Source organism: Poecilia latipinna, unplaced genomic scaffold (assembly GCF_001443285.1).
Source record: "Poecilia latipinna isolate Pla-1442-1.1 unplaced genomic scaffold, P_latipinna-1.0 Scaffold120, whole genome shotgun sequence".
NCBI classification, from domain to species: Eukaryota; Metazoa; Chordata; class Actinopteri; order Cyprinodontiformes; family Poeciliidae; genus Poecilia; species Poecilia latipinna.
This window is the reverse complement of record NW_015112736.1, coordinates 98,499-124,508: the sequence shown is the minus strand read 5'-3', so window position 1 is coordinate 124,508 and position 26,010 is coordinate 98,499. Positions and strand designations below refer to the sequence as shown.

The window sequence follows — 26,010 nt, the reverse complement described above, 5'->3', positions numbered from 1 at the left end:
CTAGGAAAAACCCCATAAATTTTTTTGTGTTTTTGGGGGGCAAAAAAAAAAAGGGGTGAAAAGAAAAAAAAAAAAAAAAAAAAAAAAAAAAAAGTTGAAACAAATTGTTGGAAGCCGATTTTTTTGGTCAAACGTTTTTCTTTCCGTACACCACCAGCAAAACATTTCACTTGTATTTCAGACAACCACGCAGCAAAGTCTATGCTACGCTGATGCGGGACTTCGTGCGTGCGTCATTACCATGCGTGCTTGTGGCTTGATGCAGTTGCCCCGTTTCATCTCCTTGTATTAGAATGCAAGGCTTATTGCTGCTAATGCTTTTGCAATTACAATTAGAGTTAACATAAAAACATATGTGTTTGCATGTTGAGGTACGTGACGTGGCTGACGACAGCAGTTATCGTTGCCTAAAGCAGAAAAACAACAAAAAAAGGTTATTAAAAACCTATGCCTAGATCTACACAATATATGTGTACATATATAGTTTTAGATACATTTTTTTAATACTGTTGTGGTGGGCTTTTAGTTCTTATGCTTGGCAGTCCATGATGTCATGAACATATTACATGTTTACTTCTTTTCCTTCTGTTGCATCCATGCGTAACTGATTGGCGCATTGTTTGTCTCCTTTTTCGTATTTTTGTCTTTAATCTGACAAACATAAATATGCAAAGTGAGACAGAAACACAATTTCTCTAGCATTAGTGGTCCAATGGAATTACCTCTCGGATGTTTCAGATTAAACCTGATTGTAGCAAACGTACGCACACACATGCGCCCTGACATGATTTCATTCCTCACGCTTTTACTGTCCCTCCCACCAGCTTTGTTTAGCCCTGGATTGTTGTGGATTAATCCCCTAATTGCTTTGTGGCTTTGTTATGAGGAAAACGCAGTCAGAGAAAAAAGAAAAAGTGAGTTAAGCAGCAGGTGGATTGGGTTAAAGGTTAACATAGCTCTTTAAGGTTTTCTTTTAAGGGTAGCTCATTTACACGCACGCTTAAATGAAAGAAGCCTGGTACTGTATCAAGAAAAAAAAGGGAGCAGGGATAGTTCTCATTTAAAGCAGGTGTCTTAATAATAATGTATTTTAGTCGAAATATAGTTGTGGATCTTAAGCTTTTTGACAGAAATTATGCTTGTGATTATACCATGTAGTTATTTGAGTGAGTGCTGCTGGATTTTGGATGATATTTTCTGTGTTGTGTGTTTGTTGGTGGCTTAGCATTTGTACCTTGTTGTGAAAAGCCAAGGGAAAGATGTGAAGCGGGGTTGAAAGATGGGCTGCAATCCAAGATTGATAACATCTCACTGGTATTCCAAACATCATTCCTCATGGAAGCTGGTCCTTTGTGCTCTGCTCATTCTTTGTGAATCTTTACTTCAAGTTGTCCTAAGTTACATGAAAAAAACAAGTAATTATTGTAGGTGGAGATCATCTTTGATTTCTGTTTTTGTTTCTGTAGTGTTTTGCTACATAAATAAATATATACTCTATGTTGTGCTTCACTCTGGTCAATGTGATGGCTTTCCTTTGCACATTCTCCATTAGTAACTCCAGACTGGTGTTGTTCTCCATTTTTTATTTCTCATAAAGAACAAGATTGTTGTTTTCTATTTTTTTTTTCTTTATGTCGTTTTTAACTGTCTGTCAAATTGTTTTCAGTAACTGAACAACAGCTAGTTTTGAATAAATTCATCTTATGCCTTCTACATGTAGATGTACTGTATCACAGTTCCACAACACAACTTGGATGATAAATCTTCTCTTTTCTTTCTCTCTTCTTAAATCAGGTCCCTGTTGGGCTCGATGAGATGAGATCCCTATGTAGTGGTCATCATGGCAACTTGTGACTCTCCCCCTATGGTGTCATCCCGGCAGCAGGACTATGGTGGCCAGAGGTTGGATGCTGCTGCTGAGGACAACTCAGTTGTCTCCACGGAGACCACTGTCACAAACAGCACCAACAACCAGTCGTCACCTGTTGCCATTGGAGAGTCGGAGAATGGCCTGGGAGGGCCAGTTGTGAGTCCGCGTAGATCCACTACTACCCCTACCACTGTCAGTGCAACTATCGACCCTGTAACTGATCAGAGTCGGAGAGAAAGCTTTACTTCCGGTAACAAAGGGAGTGTTACCGGAACATCACCAGGAGTAGGAGGAGGAGCAGCTCTGGGTTCGGACTGTTCTGCCCCTGCCACATCCCCTGTGGCACCGGCAAAGGAGATCCCCTGCAACGAATGTTCTAATTCCTTCTCCAGTTTACAAAAATATATGGAGCACCACTGCCCTAATGCCCGCCTGCCTATTGCTGGAGATCATGAAGAGGATGAGGAGGTTGAAGGGATGATGGGGGAGGAGAGTGAGGATGAAGGAGAACATGAGGTTGGTGCCGCAGATGTAGGGGATATGAACAGTGAAATGGAGATGGAAGAGGATAGTGATGTGGAGAACCTGTGTGGCGAGATCATCTACCAGCCCGATGGCTCTGCCTTTATCCTGGAGGACTCCAAAGAGCAGCGTGGCAACCAGGGGGGGCTCTCTGGGGCTCTTCAGTTCAGGCGCCTGTTGTCACCCCAGACCTTCCCTAGTGCCCAGGGCAACAGTGGCCAGAGTGGCCTCAGCCCAGGAGGGGAACGGTTGGAGCAGCCCGCTGCACCCATGTCCTTCTACCCCCAGATCATTAACACCTTCCACATCGCCTCATCCCTTGGGAGCAAATCACTAGCGGCTGACCACCCCTCCTTCCCAAATACCTCAGCTGGAGGGCTGGCGGGCGCTGGTCCTGTGTTGCACAGTTTCCGTGTCTATGACCTCCGCCACAAGAATGACAAAGACTATCTAACGGCGGAAGGTGCAGCCAAAAACTCCTGTGTGTCCAAAGATGTCCCCAACAATGTGGACTTGTCCAAATTTGAGGGCTGTGTGGCTGATGGGCGGCGGAAACCTGTTCTGATGTGTTTCCTGTGCAAACTGTCTTTTGGCTACAGCCGTTCCTTCGTGACACATGCTGTCCATGACCACCGTATGACCCTGAATGAGCAGGAACAGAAGCTGCTGAGCAACAAGCATGTTTCTGCCATCATCCAGGGCATCGGCAAGGACAAAGAACCTCTTATAAGCTTTCTGGAACCAAAAAAACCCCCAAACGCTGTGCTACCCCACTTTCCCTCACCTGCCAACTTCCTGGGGCCAGACACGGGGCTCCGTGGCTTGTGGAATGCTTTCCACAATAGTGGGGAGAATGCAGATTCTCTTCAGGCAGGGTTTGCCTTCCTGAAGGGCAGTGCCAGCAGCTCCTCTACTGACCAAACCCCCAGAACCCAAACCATGCCAAAGGCTGAGACCAACCCAAACCTCGGGGGAGGGGCTGGTGCCCACAGGACCCTCAGTGGGAGTTCTGCCGCTGCTGCCACTGGTGGTAGCCTAGAAAGTCGGAACTCTGATAGTGACTTCAAAGGCCACGTTAGGGACACATGCACTTTGCAACCCAATGGGCCGGACCTGAGCCAGTACCCGCCCATTAAGCGGGAACCCGGTACAGTGGGAGAAGAAAGTCCAGAACAGGATGAGGATGCTTATTCACTTGGTGGAGGAGTCGAAATGGAGGCAGATGAGGAGGAGGAACAGGTCATGACCATGGCAATGGCGAGCCAGCGGGCCGACAGCACCAGTAGCAAAGATTTCCCTCTCTTAAACCAAAGTATTCCCCCCCTTTCCAACAGTGTGCTTAAGTTAAGCAGTGAAAGCAAAGGCCCTGCATCCACCTCGTCTAATGTCCTGCCTGTTTCTGAGAAACTGGAGATGGAAAAGAGCCTTCTGTCCACTGCCCTATCAGCTGGCAGAGAGCGTGAGAACAGCAATGACTCAACCACTGATGGCCTAGCAGGACGGGACAGGTTATCACCATGCTCCAATCCACTTGACATGATGATGTTGCGCAGAGATGATGAGAGTCCAGGTCCGCTACATCAAAACACAGGAAATGCTAGCACACCTGGAACTCCAGGGACTCCAGGTACCCCTGGTCCAGGTGAAGGGTCCCCAGGCAGTGGGGTGGAGTGCCCCAAATGTGACACAGTCTTGGGATCCTCTCGGTCTCTAGGAGGACACATGACAATGATGCATTCACGCAATTCCTGCAAGACACTAAAGTGTCCAAAGTGTAACTGGCACTACAAGTACCAGCAAACACTGGACGCTCACATGAAGGAAAAACATCCGGAGTCTGGTGGATCATGTGTGTACTGCCGCACAGGACAGCCTCACCCTCGTTTAGCTAGAGGCGAAAGCTATACGTGTGGATACAAGCCTTTCCGTTGTGAGGTCTGTCCATCCTTTATTTCATCTAATGGATTTTGTTTGACTTATTTTTCTATTGTTTTATTTAAAATAATGTATATTTGTGTTTACTTCTTTCTACCCTTTTTGACAGTTTGACCATAACATTTCAATCTGCTTACATGACATGTGGTTAAAGAAAATTGGGTAGTTTCTACAAGGTTAATAAGTGAAATTTATTTTTAAGGTGTTTCATCAGGCATGTGTCAGTTAGGATATGTAATAATAATAATAACACAACAGTTTTCAAGACAGTCCTCAAAGGAGAAGACACAACAAAGTGCCTGTGTCAACAAAGCGTACTTGAGATAATCTAAAGCTGGTCTCAATTTAACTGATTATTCATTCATCAGATACCTCTCGGTGTTTGTTATAAATGCTTTGAATGTTTTTTTTTGTTGTTTTTTTTTTTGAAACAATCCCTCTCTTTTAGGTATGCAATTATTCAACTACCACCAAAGGAAACCTTAGCATCCACATGCAGTCAGACAAGCATCTGAATAATGTGCAAACACTCCAGAATGGTGGCAGTGAGGCACCATATAATCACAACCATGCCAACCCAGTGTCTAGTGCCAGCCTTGGTGGAAGCTGCAGCGCACCCTCTCCATCAAAGCCGAAGCAGAAGCCCACTTGGCGCTGTGAGGTATTGGAATAAACAGAGCATCATTGTAGCATAGTGGTAGGACACATGCCAATTAGCTTGTTGCACTGTCTGCACAATGAGCCAGTTATTTCTCTGTGCGTCACTGTGTCTATTATTTATTTTTCCCAGCCAGATCATCTGACCTCTATAATAAAACGGTGTCTTATATATTTTCAAGCGATATCTAACAATTCAAAACGTAGTATCTTTGCACCAGCACTATTAACGCATGGATAAGTTGTGTTTTGTCGACTACTATTGAAATTTTGCCTCGGATTTCTTAAGTTTCCATTCCAGACGTCACGCAGCCGTAGCTCATTTCTTACATGCAAACTGTTTGTTACGTTGCAGTGCCAAGTAATGTTGAGGTAACCAGTCATGCTAAATATGACACCTTCATTTGTTCACCAGGTGTGTGACTACGAGACCAACGTCGCACGGAACTTACGAATCCACATGACCAGCGAGAAGCACATGCACAACATGATGCTGCTGCAGCAGAACATGAAACAGATCCAACACAGCCTCCATCTGGGCCTGGCCCCGGCCGAGGCAGAGCTCTACCAGTACTACCTGGCTCAGAACATGGGGCTCGCTGGGGTTAAACTGGAGAATCCAGCTGGCAGCGGTGGACCAGATGCCCAAATGATGATTAACCCGTTTCAGCTAGATCCTGCAACTGCAGCTGCTCTTGGATCTGGCCTAGGTGATTTAAATGTTGCCTCAACAGATTGCGATTGGCTTCCCTAACAGCTCTTAGAGATGAGTCAGTTACAAACCCAGAAATTCCCTTTTTGAATTGTTGTCACTCATAAACTTCACTTTTATGTTGTTTTTTTGTTGTCCATTGTTCCCACAAGCAGTTTTTATCTGTAGTATCTAATTTATCTGATGGCATCTTGGTTTGCTCTTTTTTATCTATGTGTGTTTCTTCTAGTTGCTCTTCATCAATCTTTGTGCCCTCTCACCTTCTTTGTCACGTTCCATCGTTTTTTTGCCCTAGCCCCCTTATGCTTATCCTTCCCTTGATTTCTTTCTCTCTTATCTCTGCTCTCATATGGTGCCTCTGTCATTGTCTCCGTTCTTTGACCCCTCTCGCTGATTAAAAAATGATTATGAGATGCCACACGAGAATTATTCTTAATCTTTCATTTGTAATTTTCTTAAATCAGCTTAATCCACCCCTCTCTACATCACAAGCGCCGTCACCACAACATACACACACCGTCCAACCTTTACTCATTCTGCCGAGATAGAGTCGCACACGCACACACACGCGCGCACACACACACACTAACAAACAGCAGGAAGCGGATTCCCGTAGGAGTGAGAGAGATTTAACAATGACCCTGCAGTGCTGCACACCCACTCTCTCCTCTAGTGTGGAGGTCACAGCCCAGCTAGCAGATGTACTCTCAGTGAATTACACTGATAACTCACAGCTCCCCATAGTGAGTGCAGATGTACATAGGTATAAATGGTGGGAGCAGGAAACTGATTCAAATTCAGATCCATAGTCAGCATAATGCATACATGCATGAACGCATATCTTCCGTTTCACCTTAGCATTTAAACCTGCCGTAAGTTCATTTTACTTGGTGAAGTTCTGTTTGTTTACACATCAACTAAGTGGACAAATTGCTTTGTTAAACAATCTGTTTAGATGTGATATCTTAAATTAAAAACCATGATTAACTTTGGTAACATGCAGGGAGGGACAATGAAGGGATCAAACGCACGAGTTAATTACATTTGCATGAATTTTAGATCTCGTTTTTTTGTCCCAGGGTTTGGCAGGCAGAGGAAAAAGGAATGTGTGTGTGTAATGCATTGATCAGCTTTTTCAAATCTTTGGTTGATGCAAGAAAAGCCCGCAGCCCTAAAACCATTGTGCCACTGTTGCTGAGAGCAGTAATTAAAGCTACCTGATGAGCGAGTTAGCAAGTTGAAAAGGATGATTGTAATTGATCCTGATTCAATCCTATTAGGGTTTTTTATAGACAAGACTTTGTAAGTAGCCTTAGTTCTCTGCGAGGCTTTATTTTTATCAAACCCCTTTGTGCAGGAGAGGCCTGCATGGGTGAAGCTTCTTTTCCGCTCTAAATTTCATTTAATAAAAAAGCGTATCTTCCTTTTTTTTTTTTTTTTTTCCCATACGAATGTTAACCTTTTCACTCTCACCTCAGCTTTTGTATGGCTGGCATATTTCTTTTTTTTTCTTTCTTTCATTTAACCTGTTACCTTTCTGCGCTGTGGAAAAGCAACGTTTACCTTTTACACTGTCTTAATTCACATCCGGTTCGCTGCCTAACTTGTGTTTTCACTCATTTTCTCTGTAGTGAATAATGACCTATCAGCAGAGTTGCGCCTTGCCAGCGGTCAGCTGATGGCAGACGATCTATCCCTGGTGTCTTCAGGTGGAATGGGGGGCATGTCCTCAGCAGACCCTTCCCTCTCTGCCTTGTCGCCACCCATCAGCGACCCCTCGCTGCGCCTCTACCAGTGCGCCGTGTGCAACTGCTACTCCACAGACAGCCTAGAGGCCCTCAACGCCCACATCAACGCGGAGCGCGCCCTGCCTGAAGAGGAGTGGCGCTGCGTGGTGGGTGACGTCTACCAGTGCAAGCTCTGCAGCTACAACACGCAGCTCAAGGCCAACTTTCAGCTGCACTGCAAGACAGACAAGCACATGCAGAAACATCAGCTGGTGGCGCACATCAAGGAAGGAGGCAAGGCCAACCAGTGGAGATTAAAGTGCGTGGCCATCGGCAATCCGGTGCACCTCAAGTGCAACGCCTGTGACTACTACAGCAACAGTGTGGATAAACTGAGACTACATGCCACCAACCAGAGGCACGAGTTCGCCATCCGCCTCTACAAGGTAATAAGAAAACAAAAAACTCTTTTCTTGCAGTTATGCAAAAATCATGCTCTTTCCAAAGCACCGGGATAAAAAGTCCCAGATGTTATTGATCACATGAGAAATATTTCTTAAATAAAATAGATTTACCGCTTGCTTCCATTGGAGGGACTGGTAAAGTGCGGTAATACGTAATAAACTGACAGCTTTTTGTTTTAAACAAACCCTTCCTGTCCTCTTAAGTGCATCGTCACACAGATAAAAAGTTCCCATGAGAATGGAATGACAAAGATAAAAAAAAAAAAAAGGTCACTGTGAGAGTACCGAATCAGATCTCCATTTGATACGGTTCCATTTCCTGCTTGCTGTTCGGCTCCATTACACACACGGTCACGTAATATCAGTGATTTTAAATCATCCTACATAATTGACCACATGCAGCTATCTTTGATGTAATAAATAGCTCTAGAATTATTAAAAAATAAATAAATGAATGTAACGTTAAGCATAGCCAATGCAAATTAGTTTTCTGCTGGGCAAAGGGGAAGGCAAAAATGTTGTGAATGTTACTCTTGATATTTAATCTGCGTTTTAAATTTCTGTACACAAAAATAAGCAATTTGAATGCAGTGTTTATGTTTGCGAAAACCGTTTTTAAAATATGCATTATTAGTGGAATGGGCTTTTTTTTTTTTTTTTGCCTTTATCTTGATGTATCATGTTCCAAGTATACATAATGTGTCTCCTTAGCAGACAAACATTCTTTTTTTTTTTTTTGCTTGAAAAGAAGAAACGTTAACTAAAAATCATTTACTGATGACATGCTTTATTGTTTATACGTTTGCTAGCTATTACAGAAGGACGCAACACAGCAGGAACTCAGCTGAATAAGTAATTAAATGTTCTACACTTAAAGGAATAGAGAGCTTTTACGAAGAAATTCCAACATGTCCAGTATTTGGCAATGTTTTCGGGTAATTTGAGCTGTGAGACGTCTCCTTCAGCTTAATAGGGTGTTGCTACATTTCCGAGGCCTCAACGTACAGGATAGGATCAAGTGCATTACAATAATGAGGTCTCCTTTACAGCAATATGCAAGATTGGGCACTGAGATGCAGTTGTGTGTAAATGCGTATAGGTTTGTGTGTTGTTACGCCGTAGATGCAGGAAGAGTATATAAACATGAATGAGTGATAATTGGCTAAAGTTTTATTTAGATGATTTGCACAACTTTAAATAATAATAATCATCGTTTTTTTGATTTTCATTTTCATATCAAGAGGTGATATACTATATTTAAGCTAAGGCACACAGCATAATGCTGAAGATGCACCACTCAGAGATTTGTTACTGCCTTTTTAAAGCTATACTGACTTTTCAATTCAGAACTATATTTACCGGTATTTAAAATATTGTTTCGTGAGCAGTTACTAATTATTTAGATTAGCAGCAGAGGCTGGATCACGCAGTGTGTGCGAGACAGCAGTAGCTGTAAATTAGGGTTTTGCTAATTTAAAACGAAAACAATATGATTACGGGTGATGTTGTGGACTGTCGTTAGCATCTTATATTAGCAATTAGTGTTTTTAGAATTACTAATGATAAACAGCTGTTCGTGTGTGTATTCCCTTGAGAATACACACAAGGGCATCACAGCCCTGCTTTGATATTTTTTTTTGTGACATTGAAATAGTTCAGATCGTCAGACATACTTAAATATCTGACAATGATAAACCCAGGAAATCCAAAGTGCATTTTGCAAAAGATTAATATTTATCAAAAAGCTCATCATGGTTCCACTCTTAAAATATAATCTGAAATTTCATCAATACATGTCTCCAAAAGAAAGCAGATGTCTTTGAAGTAGTCTAGTCAAAGTCTGACACAATGCTAAAACTCAGCCTGTTTAATGCCAGAGAAAGTAATTAATTAATGACTAAAACAGCAAAAGTATGAAATGGGAAAGGAACAAAATTGTCAGAACTTATTCCATTTGTTGCAGCAGCCTCAACGAACAACTACAAGATAGTAAAAAAAACCAAAAAAACCTTGCAGATACCAAAGCCTTGAGTCTTCTTCTCTTAGTAACACCTTTCATAATGAACAGTGTTGTATTCCAAACAGTTTTAGTAGCACTTTGGCATGGTACATTTAACAAACAGAAAAAGCTAGTGTTGATAAGTGGAAATTGGCTAATTATGGTAAACCGATTTTCCCCCACCAGCCAAATTCTCGATGCATTTCCACATGTGAATCACATTTCTTTAGCTAAATACTCAACAGTCATTTTGTTTTTTAATTAGCCACATCACCCATTGAATTTTACATCAACATTTTTTTTTTTTTTAGTTTTTTTTTTTGCTTTTACTGAAATATTATTCCTTTTTTTTTTTTTAAGGATTTGCATTTACTTAGGAAATCTCTGAGTCCTAACTGTATTAGACTAATTGGCATTCTCAGGGCTATGTAAAACAGTCTTTGCTAACTTCAACAGGATGTTCATATTAACACAAGATTGTCAACAGTCTGGCAACGGCTGAACTTGGCATGAGATGAACTGGAGATGTCTCTGCTCGGGGGAAATTGAGAAATTCTTAGCGAACGTGCAGCTTTCACATTAAACTACATTACCTGAGGCCACAGCATATTGAATCAGCATGATTAGTTGACTCAAATCACAATCTCCTTTTTGTCAAAGGAAGACTTGAGCGCTAGTCCATGTGTCTTTGTTTCCACACATGTACAAGCATTTAAAAGAGTGGAATCACGTTGGACTGCCTTTTCCGCTGAGTTCATACGAGCCACTTTTAGTTACCAAGGTTACACTAAATATTGGCAGCGATTTAATCATACAAAGAGGTAACAATATCAATGTAATGTGTGCAAACTGGAGAAGTCTTAGAGGTCTGTTCAACTTTTTTTTTTTTATATATATATTCAAGACAGTTTGCAGAATCAGGAAGTGCATTTTAAGACACGCAAACGCCAGCTTTGCCAAGGCAAGTGAGGGTCATCCCAATGTCCCCTGAGTGCACCCGAACGCCCCTGTACCTCATCTACCCACCCACCCACTCCACAGGCCTCAACAAATCTGTTCCACAGATGACGCTTTTAATGCCTCTGGCAGAAATTCCACTATTTTACCCTTGGACATGTGGTGGTAAAACAGAGAAAGAGAGCTAGAAAAAGTGTAGACGGGGCTAAGTGAGCTGCAGAGCAAGAGCGGAGGGAAAAAAAAAAATCATTTCTTTATTTGACCAGAAAAACACCTCTCCTTTTATGTATTGGCAGAGGTGAGAAGCACATGGGGATAGAGGTAGCTTGGCCGCACGCATAAAAGATCCGAGTGTTGACGACTTTACCATCTGGCTTTTTGGAAACAGAGAATATCTTTATGGCATGGGAAACCATTTGAAGATACAAACAAAAAGCATATTCAGGAGATTTTATGGCCGCTTTGTAGCAGCCATTGAGTACTTCTGAGGGGAAGTGAGAGTTTGAAAGTCATTTTTTTTCTTTTTCTTTTTTTCCAGACTTTGAAACAGCAAAAGGGAAATGACATTAGCAGTTCATGGACATCAAGTCATCTGGTGTCCAGGGCACAGCAGGTGGCGAAGGAGCTCATAGGCCTTACATGGAAAAAAAACAAAGGCCTGCTACTCACCACTTATCGGAAATGTGGGCAGTCTGATTGGCCCTGCATTATTCATCGTGGGAATAATTGCAGCCTAGAGTTTAAACATTGTATTTTTGCATTTAGATTTTAAACAGCGTCTGTTGAACCTTACTTTGAGGTTATTATTACAACTGTCAACCACGTACAAGTTTCCATCCCTCTAAGAAAGTCGACAAAGCAGGAGGTGTTATGAGAAAGTGTCTGTACTACCAGCCTATGAGGTGTAGCGTAGCATGTCCATAGCTGACCTGGCTCGCTTTTAGTTTAGACTCGAATATTATGATATATGGCTTCGTTATGAATTTCGCTAACAAACACTGGCCTTAATGCACACGGAGTTGAGAGTAAATCTGTCAGTGCCATTCACAAGTGCTGCCTGGATAAGTAAGGGGTTTAGTTTGAGGTGAACATATGTGTTTGTGTGCATGTGTCCCAATAGGGCTTTGAGGTTGAGATCTACGTTGTGCTTGTCCCTGGGTCATTAGGAGTTGAGAATGTTCATGGCCAATGTGGCGCAGTCGAGGACCACACACACACACACACGCACGCGCACACACATACACACACACACACACACACACGCATACACACTGTTTTAGAGACCATGGCACCTGTTTCTCAGATGGCTATCCAAATAAATCCCAAACTGTTCTAAAACCACTTCTACTCATTCCAAGTTTCCGTCATAATTCAGACGGAAATGGACATGCAGGATCCACACCGTTTTTCCATAATTACTTTGTTTTCCTTTTTATTATTATTTTTTTTTAATCATTTTACTCTTTACTCATTTTCTCCTAATCTCCTTTTAAACTGAGCCTGAAAGAGTCTTAAAAAGCTTTCAGTTTATGACCAACATGGATTTGAGGGTGCTAGTCATTTTTCCCCTGTGTGCCTTTTTTCATACTTTACCAAGTTTATTTGTTTCATCTGCTGCCAGACATTTTCTACCAAACAAGCATCAGTTTATACCATACATGGGCACGTTGCGTACCGGTTTTGACAACTGAGCATTTAGGTAAATGTTCTGTAATCTAATCATAATCAACTGTATGGAAATGGAATGATTTGATTCCATTAAATGAGTTTCCCTTCAATTATTTTGGTTTGATGAGGGGTTTTGATGAACCCCCGTATTTCATAAGAGTCAGTTGTTCCAAAGGGTCATAATTAAAATTCAAAGAAATATGGCATCTGATAAAAATGTGATAAAATAATATACAGTTAAATTAAATTAGAAATGAGTTGAGAATATAACTATATATAACTCTATATATCCATTCCTCACTTTACTGACAGTAAAAGCTAAAACAGGGTTTACTTCCAAACACAAAATGAAAGGAGGAAGGGAAAATTACAATGTATGGCTGTGAGATAAATATATGAACTGGCGATAGTTTGAATTCAACTGGACTCTCAAGAACATTTAGATGTATTCTTTTGCCATGTCTCTCCCACTCTTTGTTGAGTTCCTTTCATTCTGCCTCCCTCTTTCTGTCCAACTCCTGGGGAGTAGTAGGTAGGGCATCTCATTACCTATGATCCTCTTGGCAACACCATGGCTTGGAGTCATGGGGTATGGCTGAATTAATCTAAAGGAGTGATAAGAGGAGAGAGAAAGGAAAGGAGGCTACATTTTTAGATCAGGCTTTCTGTGTTTCACTGTATTTTTTGTATTTTTTTTTTCCCTCTCTCTTGGCCCTGCCTTTGAATTTAATTTTTGTCCGTCTAGCTCAGATGGAGGTAGCTTTGCTTGTGCATCAGCGATATTAGGTCCACCACTGGGGCCTTGACTATTAGCAGGGGTCAAGCCTGTCTCTCTCATTTAAAAATCAAATGGCCCAATATATATGCAGCTCAAATTATTGGACTGTCATTTGGACTTGTGTGATGGGGAAATGGACAGGAGATTGACTCCCACAGATTTGCATAAAACATCATTGTGCTGGTCCGTATAATAGAAAAATGTCTGGGTCTATTTCAGACGCATGGCCCCATTTATGGCACAGGCTCTCAGCCACACACACACACACACACACATCAGTGTACTGTATATGCACATGCAGAGGTGTGGTACTACATAGATTCATACAGACACTCACAAATGTGGGTATCAGGTTACTGTTTTTCCACTTGAGTCCACGTACGCCTGCTCCAGACACAGGCTGTTGATAACGGCGTCCTTGTCTTGCACTCCTAGACAGACGTAGAGTTGATATTCTCTTCAAAAGGGGAATCTTGTCAGACACTTCACGCAAGATGCTACTTGACTGCAAGATATAGATTTTCATCTTCTGTCACGGAGACGTAGGGTGGCATGAAATGTTCAGAGCTGTAAACCCGATCAGGCAAATTTTCACACTTTTTTTTTATTTCTTTTCCAAGCCAAAAACAAAAAAAAACAAAAATGGTTGTCTGTTTAACGGTTGCGCTTCATCCCTCTCTTCAGGGCAAACTGATGCCGGCTGGTAGATTAGTCAAATAGTCTCCTGTTTCACCTGCGCTGCGATTACAATGGAAATCTTTCAGAGGTCAGGGGGTGGGGTGCTTGGGGTGGTGGCTAATTAAAGCATAAAAGCAGGTGTGTATGTGTGTGTGTGTTTGTATGCTGTGCCAGTGGCTTTGCGTTTGAGACAGGTTTGAATGGACGAACATCCCCACCCTCGTCCGTCTTCTTAATAATCCTCATAGATATTAATAAGAGTTGCACCCATTCTCCTACTAACGCCTTTACCAGATGGTCGTGTGAGCTGCTGTGTGTGTGTGTGTGTGTGTGTGTGTGTGTGTGTGCGCGCGCGCGCATGTGTGTTTGTAATGTCCAGCTTTGATCCGGCTTTTGGCTGACACTCATAAATGATGCTTAATTACCCTAGCCACCCCCCGCCCCTCACCTCCTCTCTACCTCTTGACTCCCCAGTGAATTAGTTCAGGCTGCAACGTAAATGCTTTTTGTGTTTTTGATTATAAAAGGTGAGTTTCTGTCTTGGCGAAACGGAGAAACAGACACTGCCGGTTTTCTCGGATTAATAGCCAGATGTGATCCTTTTAATAACCATTCCCACCCCTCACTGTGGGTCATTTGGGCTGTGTCCATGTGCAGGAGACTGTGAAGCAGATCTGGGCTGACAGGTATGGGAACGATAGCAGAAGGGGGTGGAGTGGAGACAGAGGAAGGACGAGGGTGGTGGTGGGGGGGCGGAGGGGGGTTGTGAAGGCCTTGGAAGCTGGGGGGAGGGGGGCGGGGAGTAGTGTCAGGGATGCAAGAACAAAGAAGCTGGCAGGAGTTTGTCTTTGCTTTTCTGTCTCTTCCCCGTCTCCTTAACCCGCTCATCCTCACTATATCCTGGCCAAAATACACACTCCCCTCTTCCACATTCAAATCATACACCCCCTTGCTCAAACCCGTTTTGTATATACCTCTGACTCTGTTCTATCCCTCCGTTTCTCTCGGGGTTTGATTATCTTGCTTTCACTAAGACAACAGACACCGTTTGTTTAAAAAAAAAAAAAGTCATAAAGAAAGAAGGTGCTTTGAGCACAAATATGACCCCTGGTGGCATGTTGTCTCCACTTTTGAAGCATTGATTTGATCAGACCAACTTCAGACAGATCACATGGCAGGAAGATCAGATGAATTCTTTAGTGGGAGTTAATCAGATTTACTGTTGAGATCACCTGACATTAAAACGTGCGCTTAATTTGTATGGAAGTTGTCATAAAATTGTTCGATTCGGCTGTTTCAAACGTTGCATTAGCTCTGCAATTGTATTTAGATAGCACCATCATGCTCTAACCGCCTTATGATTCTATCAGGATATTGATATGGACAAAGTTGAACTGAAATACTCCTCAACGCCCTTCCAAATCAATAATCAATCGATTGGAGGTAATTGTGCTACTCCCTTGGAACAATCCCAAGTCACTCTCTTTCTGGGCCCATCACCACCACCACCACCATCCCCAGTCTCACACTCTCTGTGTCATTATCAGCAGCATGTGTAGCCGTATTCGGCATTTCAGCATACCAGCTGTAATTGATTTTAACCATTAGGTGCTCAGTGAATAGATAAGTAGTGGGAGATATTCGATTATACGGTGAGAGAGAGGGAGACAGGGATGAAAAGAGTGTGGGGAAAGAGGAGGGAGAAGGATTTGGGGATGTTGTCAGAGAGCTGTGGAAAGGGGAACTGACCTGTCCTGCTGTCTATCCGCCTCTACCACAGGCCCTCCATCTTTGCAGCAGCACAATACCGCTGACCTCCTGTGAGTTCAAGCAGCTTAGTTTCTGCGAGGTAATCCCTAATGCTTTGAAATAGACCTGATAGAAAGCCCACTTACTTGTTCAGGATTAATGTGGTTTGTGTGGGGGTGAGTGGGTCCCGAGTTCTCCACACATTCTGTTAAATTAACCCATTGGAATTATTATAGTCCACTCTAATTGTGGATGATAGCAAGTGCTGTAAACTCGCACTACCCTAAGAAGTCGGCTGGTAAATAAGGATCAGCAAACTTATGTGACGCTTGGTCTGTCACGTCTGACTGTTTCTGCTGGGATTTACCTGCAAGTGGTCGGTCCGCAACAAAACCTCGGTTGCGCCGTCGCTTACAGGAGAACGTCTTGAATCCGAGCGAGTGCTTACGATTCGCCACTCTTTCCTTTCTCATCTTTTCCTCATTTTGGAAGCGCTCTAGGTTAAGACTGGGAATAGGAGTGGAGGGGGTGGCGGGCAAAGGCAAACATTTGAGTAATCTTCAAAGGCCCCATTGGTATGTTGAGTGGACGCTGGTATGCGGACTGTGGCTGAGGCTTTTTCAGGGCAAAACAATATCTTTCTTTTCGACGGCTGGGGCCTGGGCAAACACCACCAGCCAGGCCATTCTGCCCAGTGTAGCCAGTGCTATTGGCTTAACCCCTCCAGTGACTCCTGCAGAAAACATAGAGGTCCCCGTGTTCCTAGCGCAGCTCATCGTTACGGGTTTATGGGACTGATCGGAGCATCCGAAGGCTGCTTCGACTGTACGTTTCCGTGGGTTTATGTAAGGAGTCGGTAAATGTTCTCTCAGTGTGCTCGGTGATATGCAGTTGCTATATAAATCCTTGAGTTTTCAAAGAGGTGGGCAAAATAGACAGAGACGGCTGCCTTTTGTAAAGAGAGAGATCAAGTGTGCCATCTTGTAGGTCAACTGCAAGGTATTTGATTTCCTGTGGAAATATGCAAAATAGCTCCAGTGAAGAGGTGCTTTCATTGTGCTTTTCCCTACAGAGCGCCACTCTAGCATGGGCTTTACATTTTTGCTTATTTAAACGCCGTATGCCCAACAAGCGACACAGAAAAAGCGTCAGCCATCTTAACTTTACTTGAATGTGCTGAAGTGCAATAATCACAGACGTTGAGAATTCATTATGAGTTGATTCCAAAGAGGCATCTATTGGAAGTTATTTTGTAGAGTCGTTCCGTGTAAACATATGCAGTGAAAAGTCTGTAAAGTGTTAGACGGAGCGGTTGTTTATTCGAAAACCTTATGAAAAGCAGTCTGCCATTTTCTGACAATTTCAAAATGAATTCCCTTTGTCCAGTCATCGCCAGCCATTTTCTCACAAGGATCCACCACGGGGATAATTTCCCCCATTTCTCTGTCATTAGCAGGCCCTGGTATTAGGCTTGTGTTTTGTTCCCTGTACCTTTTGTTTTGTGCTAAGTAAAACCATGCGACAGGGTAGGGGCTAAATGGAAAACAATACTCCCCTTCACAAGCCCAGGAATGTGTAATTAGTGATTTGAACCCAGCTATGCTCGTCTAGATTCTCCCCTATCTTTCCCTCTTTCTATCTTTCCACGTCTTGTTCTTTTGTTCTTTCTGTCACAGATTTTCCTGTTTTGCTTCACGTCGGCCTATGTGTATGTCTCTCATTGTTTTTTTTTCTTCTTCTTTGGATACTATGCAGCAGCGGGGCTTCATAATGTACAATGCGAACAACAGGCTTTGCAACAAAAAAAAAAAGCAGTGCTTCTTCTTTTTCTGAAGTGTTTTTTTTTGTTGTTGTTAAATTGAACAAAAATACCAAATTTGAAGCAGTGTAAACAATATCTCTGATATTGTCGCCCAAAAACATAACCCCCATTTCCCCCCGCCCCCATCTTTGACCTCTCCTTGGTTTTTTCCGTGATATGAAAATAGTTAGGCTTGTATGAAAACCATACAAGCCTGTGTGCTTGGAAAGTGTTGAGGAAAGAAATGCACTCCAACTAGTAGTTCAATAATCAAGGATTTTTTGATCTCTGTCCCAATGTGAGTCAATGGAGAAGATAATTGCAGCCGTTGATAGTGTAGGAAAATGGTGAAGTCTGGTCAGTCTCACCTGCCAGCGATGGAGACAAGCGGCAGCTTTTAGACCCTAATGGGCTAAGGTCAGGATGGTTAATAAGGACTAAGTGGCTGAGCCACGCTGTCTAAATCTAATGCTAATGTAAATACTGATCCATTTCCAAGGGGTGATGGAGGTGAGTTGACTTTCAAGACTCCATACACACATGAGCCAATGAGGAAGAATGCACTCAGGTGTGTCTGTTTTCAAAGATAGATTATTTCCATTTGCATGGCATGTAATTGGTGTGATACATGGAGAATGCAGTCCATGAACTACAACCAATAACCTTAGTATTTTTACAGCATTTTTTGTTTTTGTTTGTTTGCTTATTTGTGAGAAAGATCAGAAGAAACTAGCACCTCATTACGAAGTGGAATAAACAGAACAAATGGTTTTGTTTTAGTTTTTACAAATAAAAATCTGATGTGAGGCATGATTTGCATTTGTGCAAAGCCCTAAATACATTCCAGTGAAACCAGTCGTCATTAGAAGTCAACTACTGAGGAAATAGGGTCCACATGTTTCATTTAATTTCTTTATAAATATGGCTGTTATGTGAAGGGGCACAGAGGTCACAAATCTTTCTTTATGTAAAAGCATGAATAAGAAAGCAAGAAGCCACAAAAGAGACGCCACAAGAAGGTGCTCTTTGCAGATGAGACCAAGTGTTATTTTGGCTCGAATGCAAAACACTATGTGGAGGGACATTAACACTCCTCACTACATACAACGTATTAACCCCACTGGTAGCTGCATCATGATTCTTTTTTTCAGAGGTTGCCGTTAAATTGGACTGAGTTGATGAGAAAATGTGTGAAACTAAGTCCTAGAAGTATTTATTTGTTGATTTTTTTCAAAGATGGGCAAAAATAAAAATGCGCCTCAGATATTTCAGCTTTTATTTTTTTCATTTGAAAAACTTTCACTTTACAAATATTCAGTACTATATATCGGTAGGTCAAATAAAATCCTGATGAACTTAAAAACTGAGACAAAATGTGCAAAGGAGTTATTAATATGCTGTTAAATTTCTTATGCTCTGGTATGGGTTGGTTTTATGGGATATTGTGTTTGCCTTGGCTAGAGACAGTGTAAGAAGACAGAGATATAGTAATTCAACCAGAAGAGAGGTTAGAGGTCAGAGAACTATGGCCTTTACCCTGGATGTCAGGGCAAAGATACTGTACGTTAGGGCTACAAGTGTGTGTGAATGACTGCGTGTGCATGTATGTGTAGGAGTCAATGAAATAGAAGTGGCCTGCATGTTTGTATAATTTTCAACAAAAGTTCCTATAGCTGTTACCGTTCTTTGCTGACAAGTAGCAAAGTAAACCGGAGACAGACTGGGAAAATTAGATAACATGTAGAAGTAATATTCAGCAAAACTTATTATAAATGACATTGTGATGAGTCATTAATTTCTTTGCCCAAAATAAACCACCTACTTCGCTTTGGGTGACCGAAGCGACGTTCACCACCCCGCCGCGTCTCGCAGACGAGCTCCGAAACCCAAATCACATGGTGGTTGTTCGGAGGCAGAGCCGAGGAAAACAGGAGAGGCAATTGAGCAGCACAAAACATTATTCTCTGCATTTCTGAAAACGCCAGACAGTGAAAAGTTCAGCAAAGAGCCAAAGGTTGGGACGTTAAAACGGCTTTTGTGTCACTTCTGTGTTTAGAACACACATTATAGCTTTTAAAAGCAAAGAAAGAGAGAGAGAGGGGTAAACTTTGAAAATGTGTATACAAATTCAGCAGTTTATGCGCCTTGTTGCTTTTGTGCCTGCACAGTGCCAAAACAATGTCAACATACGTCTGTTACCAGAGTGAAGCAGGGTGGCACATACCTGGGCCTTCAGTGTATCCTTTCAGCGGTGCAGGCTGCCAGCGGTTCCATTGGCAATGATCTTGTGTTACATCTATGTCTTGGGGGCTGAGTGGCGGTTAGCAGTAACATGTGTTAGGGAGGTGGTAGCACTGATGGAATTCTACTCTTGGCAGTCTTCCAGGCAGTGCTGGTATGTGTTTAAAATACTTTCAAGGAACAATGCACGCTTTTGTAGTTTACTGGTCCAAGTGGGGCTGTTTTTGTCTCTGATGGCCCCCGGGGGCCCGAGGGGGTAGCACCGGAAGCTGGTAGCGCTTCTAAAAGAAAGGTATACTCAACAACAAGCTCCAGGGTTCTGCTAAAAAAAAAAAAAAAAAAAAAAAACCTGAAAAAAGTCTGTAAAGAGGCTTTTTTTTTATTTCCACAGTGTTCATGTGTACGCTTTCAGCAAACTCGAGACGACGGCAAGAGCGCCGATTCTTTACGTATAAAACGTGAACGCACATGCTCCGACACTCACACTGGTTATTAAGACACAGCTGCTGTTGAAGAGCATTCTTACTTTCAGTATGTATTCATTAGCTGCCTGGTTCTACACTTAATGACAGGAGAGACTCATGTTTGTACTGAATGCGCTAATTTGTCATTTGGTTTATGGAGGAAAATGCAACCCCACTGCTCTGCGCTGCTTTCAAAATATGTTTATGATGGCGGCGAACAAATCACAAGCACACAAAAAGACACACACACACACAAAAAAAAAAAAAAAAAAAGGGGTTTAAAATAATAAACAGGCCCCAAAATACACTTATGAGGTAAAATGAAGAGTGGAAATTACCCATGCATAAAAACCAAACACACAGAGCCAGAAGAATGGATGGATTGAAACCTTATACACACACACACACACACACACAAACTCGCGTTTTTGTGTGCACGGAGAGATAAAAGAAGTTGTGAAAAGATGTCTTTTGGCTTGGCTTATTAAGAATTCAGTTAATGAGGCAGCTTTGTCACCCCAGATAGAACAAATGGATATCAGACAGCGGCGCAGAGACTCTCCCCACAAATCCTCGTGAGTGAGTGAGCGAGCGAGCGAGCGAGTGGAGAGGAGGTGCGTGCACGCATTTTGTATGTATGTGTGTGTGAGGAAAGGTGTTTTGTAAACATTTCATTCTGCATAATGAATGCGGTCCTCTGTCATCCACACATAAACAGACACACAGCAGCAGCAGAGGTAAAAAAGGAAAAAAAAAATACTACACAGGGGAGCCTCCTTTACCTGTCATATTGGCTCCCCTCCCCTCGCCTCACACACGCTGCAGTGAGTGCATGCGTGTATGTGTGTATGATTGAGTGTTGACAATATTGTGCTTTTGACAGGCGAACAGGAACTCACGAGAGTTGTAATTTGTATTTCATTTATACGATGGGTGTGCATCCTCCTCCTCTGTCATCACTAGCCATCTGCGCCATGTGTAGGTTCACCCGGGGAACGCTGTTTAGCTGATCTTCATTGGCCCACGGGGAGTGTTAGCTTATTTGGTTGTTTGCCAAACACTAATCCACAACAATTAACCACCAGCCACTTTGGAAAGGTGCCATATTGACATCGATGGCCCTTTTTTTTTTTTTTTTTTTGAGCCATTCTACCACATAACACACAAAGACACTCAATACAAATGTTCGTGCAGCGCATTTCCAAACAGACAATCCTTCCACGGCATAAATTACACACACATTGCGAGCAGACGCATAAAGACGCAAATCCAGGAGCAGAAACAGTGTGTTTGTGTGTTTGAATATGCGTTGCACAGCCCACGCCTGGCAGGAGTCAAAGTGCTCTTTTAAAAGTTCATAAATCATGGATGGTTCTGGCCTGTGATCACCAGGCCGCCTGCGTTTCTGGCCCGCAGAGTTCCACGGAGCGACAGACAGCCTCTAGTTTTGGTCTTAGACAAACCCTCTGGAATGTGCTGATGGGGAGAGAATTAATATTTAGCCTAAACCTATCCGGCAGCCTGGTTCAACACCAAGTATATCATTCGACTGCTCCCAGCTGACGCCTCACATCCTAAAAACCTTACAACATAAGTTGAGGGATGTGTGGTGTTTTAGACCGCAGCTGAATGGATATGAAAATGTTAATTTTGACACTGTGAAACATTCTCTCTGTGGCCGTGCCTTAAGGGGTAGCTGTAAATAATAAGTTGGTCTTTCAATAAGAATCTTACTGGAGGCATCTGCATGGAACATGACTGCCTTTAAAAACAGTTTTACAGCATTAACCCTGGTCTCTTGTCTCTATAGTAAAAATAATGTTTTAATGCTGTTTTTATTTTAATTATGTAAAACACTTTGAAATGCCTTGCTGCTGAAATGTGCTATACAAACAACATTTGATTGACTGATTGATTAAATCTAAGGTGTACAAATGAAAGCATGATTAAGTGGTGAGACAATTTAAAAATGCACAGTAACTTAAGAAAAATATTGTAGTTTTCCAGTTTTATTTTATTTTTTGCTCTGCCAATTCCGATTTGTGAAGAAATGCAATTCATACCACTTTATTGATCTTTTTAAAGAAAGAGAAAATGACTATGGAGTGGACATCGCACAGTATTCAGCATTTTACTTTATCAAAAACATTAGTTAGAGATCATTACTCTAAAATTTTCAAAGGCTTTCCAAACCTTACATGATGGACACAATTTAAATTTTGCTGAAGTCCGTTTACCCTTCGTGTTATCTGCTGAAAATCTTGCTCTCTCATGGTCGGAGTGAAAGAAAGTACAGTCTCCTTTTAGAAACCAGCTTCTGAAACCTTATTATGCTGCCTCTGACCTGGTAGCTTCTACATACAGTCTCAGCAATGAGAAACTGCAGAGTTTTTACTGTGTCGCATTTCTCGTGTCATAATAACAAGATTAAAGGTGAAGATATTACTGGTTCACTTTACGTAAAACACATTGAAAGAGTGTCCATCGAGAAAACTGTAGTGGCATTTTTATGCATTGTGTTGCGGAAAGTATTACTTTTTAGAGTCTAGATTCTTATTAGAATCCATTGCCGTGCTATTTGGAGTAGTTGATAAAATTTTGATTACAACAAAAGCCCCGAAAATTTATAATATTCTTGCCTTTGCCAGTGATAAATGCTTGTTTGCTAACGCAGCACACGTGTGTGGTTCCTACAGAAAGGCTCAGCAGTCCGGTTCTCCTGTAAAAGAGGGAGGGGATGAAAGAAAAGAAGCAAAGAAAGAGAGGAAAAGCAGAGGAGGACTCCTTTCACAGAGAAACAAAGATAGCTGTAATTAATGGCCCTGAGCTCTGGACTAGGGGAGCTTTCTTCTGACAACTCCGACTTAATTAAAACTTAAGACTTCTGAAAGGGCCCTCTGACTGCGAGGGGACGTCCCACCGTCTCGTGAGAAAAAACCTCGCTAGATTCCCTACAAAAGGAAAGAAAGAGGGAGAGACAGAGAGAAAAGATGTGTTAGCGGCTGTAGCTATGTTGCTAATCCCTGATTGTCAAAGGGAAAAATGGGAAAAGGGGAGGGGGGTGTTGAACTCACACACCTGCGCCTAACTCCTCCCTCCACACACATGAACATCCAAAGCACACACACACACACACACACACACATACGCTCACATCCTCCTCCTTCACGTGCATCTTTTTTAAAGTCTCTCCTTGCTCTAAATGAAATGATGCAAGAATATGAAAATATTACCTGTCTAATTTTTAATTGCACCATGAAGGAAACATCTTCCTATAGGAGGATATGAGAGCCAGTTCCCGCACATTCACACACTCGCGCACACGCACGCATACCGCTGTACGTATTAATTAATGTATGAAGCTCTGCACCTGTTTCTCACAAAGCACTGTGAATAAATCTTAACAAAGTAGAACCAACCTTCATGAGCCACCTCTGTGTATCTGTCTCCACGCTTTGCTCTCTTCTGCTCCCTGCGTCCGCGCTCTCCGTCCCCCCCCCCCCCCCCCCCCCGAGGATCAGATAATAAAAGCTTGGCCTGCTCTTTTGTTTTTGTGCATTGTTCATTAGCCCGGCAGCAACAACAGAAGCACACTTGATATGCTTGGCTTGACTGGGTGTATGGGAGCAGGGCAAGGTGGGATGGGTGAGGTGGAGGGGGTTGGCGTGCATGTGGGTTCATGCACCTACACAACACAGAGGGCGGGACAAGAGGTAGGGGGTAGCTTTGCATGGCTGCAATGCCATTAAAGAGGCAACTGGAAAATTAAGGGCTTGCAACTGACAGCACACGTTGAATGAGAAACCCCCACAGCTGCCGACAATGAGGAGAGCCGGACAAAGTGCATGTGGCAAAGACAAAACACAAACCCGGACTTTAAAAAAAAAAAAAAAAAAAAAAAAAAATCTTTAAAGTCTTTCAATCACAGGAAATGTGCGCGGTTCGTTTTAAACGTCTGCGCAAGGGGCCGCTTTTGCGGGTTAAGCATATTAACCAGGACTCGGTGTTTTTGTGCGACTTGCTAATACCCGTTCCTCTGCTCTGTCCCGCAGCACTTGCAGAAGCAGGACAGCGCCTACAGTCAAGAGTCATGTGTCTACCTCTGCACTCTGTGTGACTACTCCACCAAGGCCCGCCTCAACCTGGTGCAGCACGCCCGCTCTGCTCGCCACCAGCAGAACGAAGGCCTGAGGAAACTCCAGCTGCACCAGCAAGGCCTGGGAGGGGATGACGATGGACTGAGCCTGCATGAAATGTTTCAAGTCAAGGAGTGCCCCGCCAGCCCAGGTCTGTGCTCCACGCAGTTAAACCTGCTTTCTTATGTTTTAGTCGTCCCAACTTGGATTTATTAGGTTGTCTCAATGGTAGCTTATCTTTTACATACTTTCTTTTTTCTTTTTTTTTAACGTGCATTTTTTTTTTGACAGTTTTGTCAGGAATTTTTTCTTTATTTGCTCATATTGCCCATCTTTTCTTCTAAACATGGACTAATCAGAGTTTTGTGGCCAGTTTCCAGCCTGTGGTTTTTGTAAAGGTTTTATCTGCCAATACAGATTTTGGCTGGTTCCTATTTTTGTTTGAGGAGAATAATGTAATACAAGACGCATTCACTGTGTTCTTTTTCTACCACTTATGCCTAAGCAATCATTGACATCACAGTTTTTCCTGAGAGACAGTCGCTCTAGGTAAAACTTATTGTTTTACCCTTATATCTCTTTATTAAATTTAAAGACAAACACACTGTGAATTTGTATTTCAAACTGGGGAACTCTGAGATTTTCAAAAGCCTGCCCATGTTCCAGTTTCAGCATGTTCAGTGACAGATAGTGGTCGGAATCCAAAAGGATAAAACAGAGGACATGAGCTCTTCTACCTTCAGCCTTCCTGTTACCTGCTTTAAATTTCTCCATCTTTCCGTCTCTGTTTCTCTCTTTCTGCACAAACATAACCGCTTTATTTTTTTTTAATTTTCAATTTTCTTTTTAAACTAGATTACCATCCTTCGGTTTCCCTCGCCTTAGTTAAAAAGAAGTCACTGAAACAGAAAATTGACAAATTCAACCCTGCTCCTCTCAGTCACAACTTCAACACCCTAGAGTTGTCGGCGAGACCCGGCTGTGATTTTGTTTACTCATTGGGTAAAGTTTCCGTCATCCGCCCCTCGGTCTGCGACGATGAAGATCGAAATCAGCTGATTCCGATCAGATGTCAGTTTCTCAGTACACCTTTGTTTTTTTTCTGTATTAATTGTTACATGCTCCTGCCTTTATTCCCCTCTTTTCTTGGGCCTTCGCATCCAGATCACGTCTCTCGATGCAGACCCGTCCGTTTCTCCCTAATCTCCCCAAAATGAGCATGCTGTTCCCATTAGGCTGCCGCACTTATATTTGAAACACACAAGCACACACCGTCCCATGCGTAGGGACATCCCAGGCCGGCAAGCAGTCAGCTTATGAAATTTCACCTTGGGAGGATCTCACAGAGGAAGGCCCGTACGCACACACACACGCATACACACGCATGCATTGCTGACACACACTCTCATGTATGCTATGGCTACACAGTCTCTCCCTGGAGTGAGCTTTCATTTCCTTTCTCATGACCAAAGCAATTTGGCTTTCATTTAAGAGTCTCCGTCCTGCCAGCAGCTAATAAGTGTAACAGAACTGTAAAACATTCAGAGAGACAAAAAAAAAGGAGGAAAAAAAAGATTAATCGTTTTTTTTTTTTCCCCTTCTTTGAGTGGGGGTTGGATGGTTGGTGAGGGGTTGCAGGGTGTAAGAGGAGG

At 42.6% G+C, this 26,010-nt stretch overlaps 1 protein-coding gene across 4 annotated transcripts in view; it reads left to right on the top strand.

The window, feature by feature from the left end:
• The window catches only part of zfhx4 (zinc finger homeobox 4), a 126,142-nt gene that overhangs the window by 49,134 nt on the left and 50,998 nt on the right, over positions 1 to 26,010 (top strand). For all 4 annotated transcript variants that reach the window (XM_015028316.1, XM_015028315.1, XM_015028318.1 and 1 more), the window contains exons 2-6: positions 1,795 to 4,327; positions 4,776 to 4,988; positions 5,400 to 5,694; positions 7,328 to 7,869; positions 24,275 to 24,509. In XM_015028316.1, coding sequence (XP_014883802.1) covers positions 1,841 to 4,327; positions 4,776 to 4,988; positions 5,400 to 5,694; positions 7,328 to 7,869; positions 24,275 to 24,509 — 3,772 coding nt within the window. In that variant the 5' untranslated portion in view covers positions 1,795 to 1,840. The remainder of the gene's footprint in view (positions 1 to 1,794; positions 4,328 to 4,775; positions 4,989 to 5,399; positions 5,695 to 7,327; positions 7,870 to 24,274; positions 24,510 to 26,010) is intronic.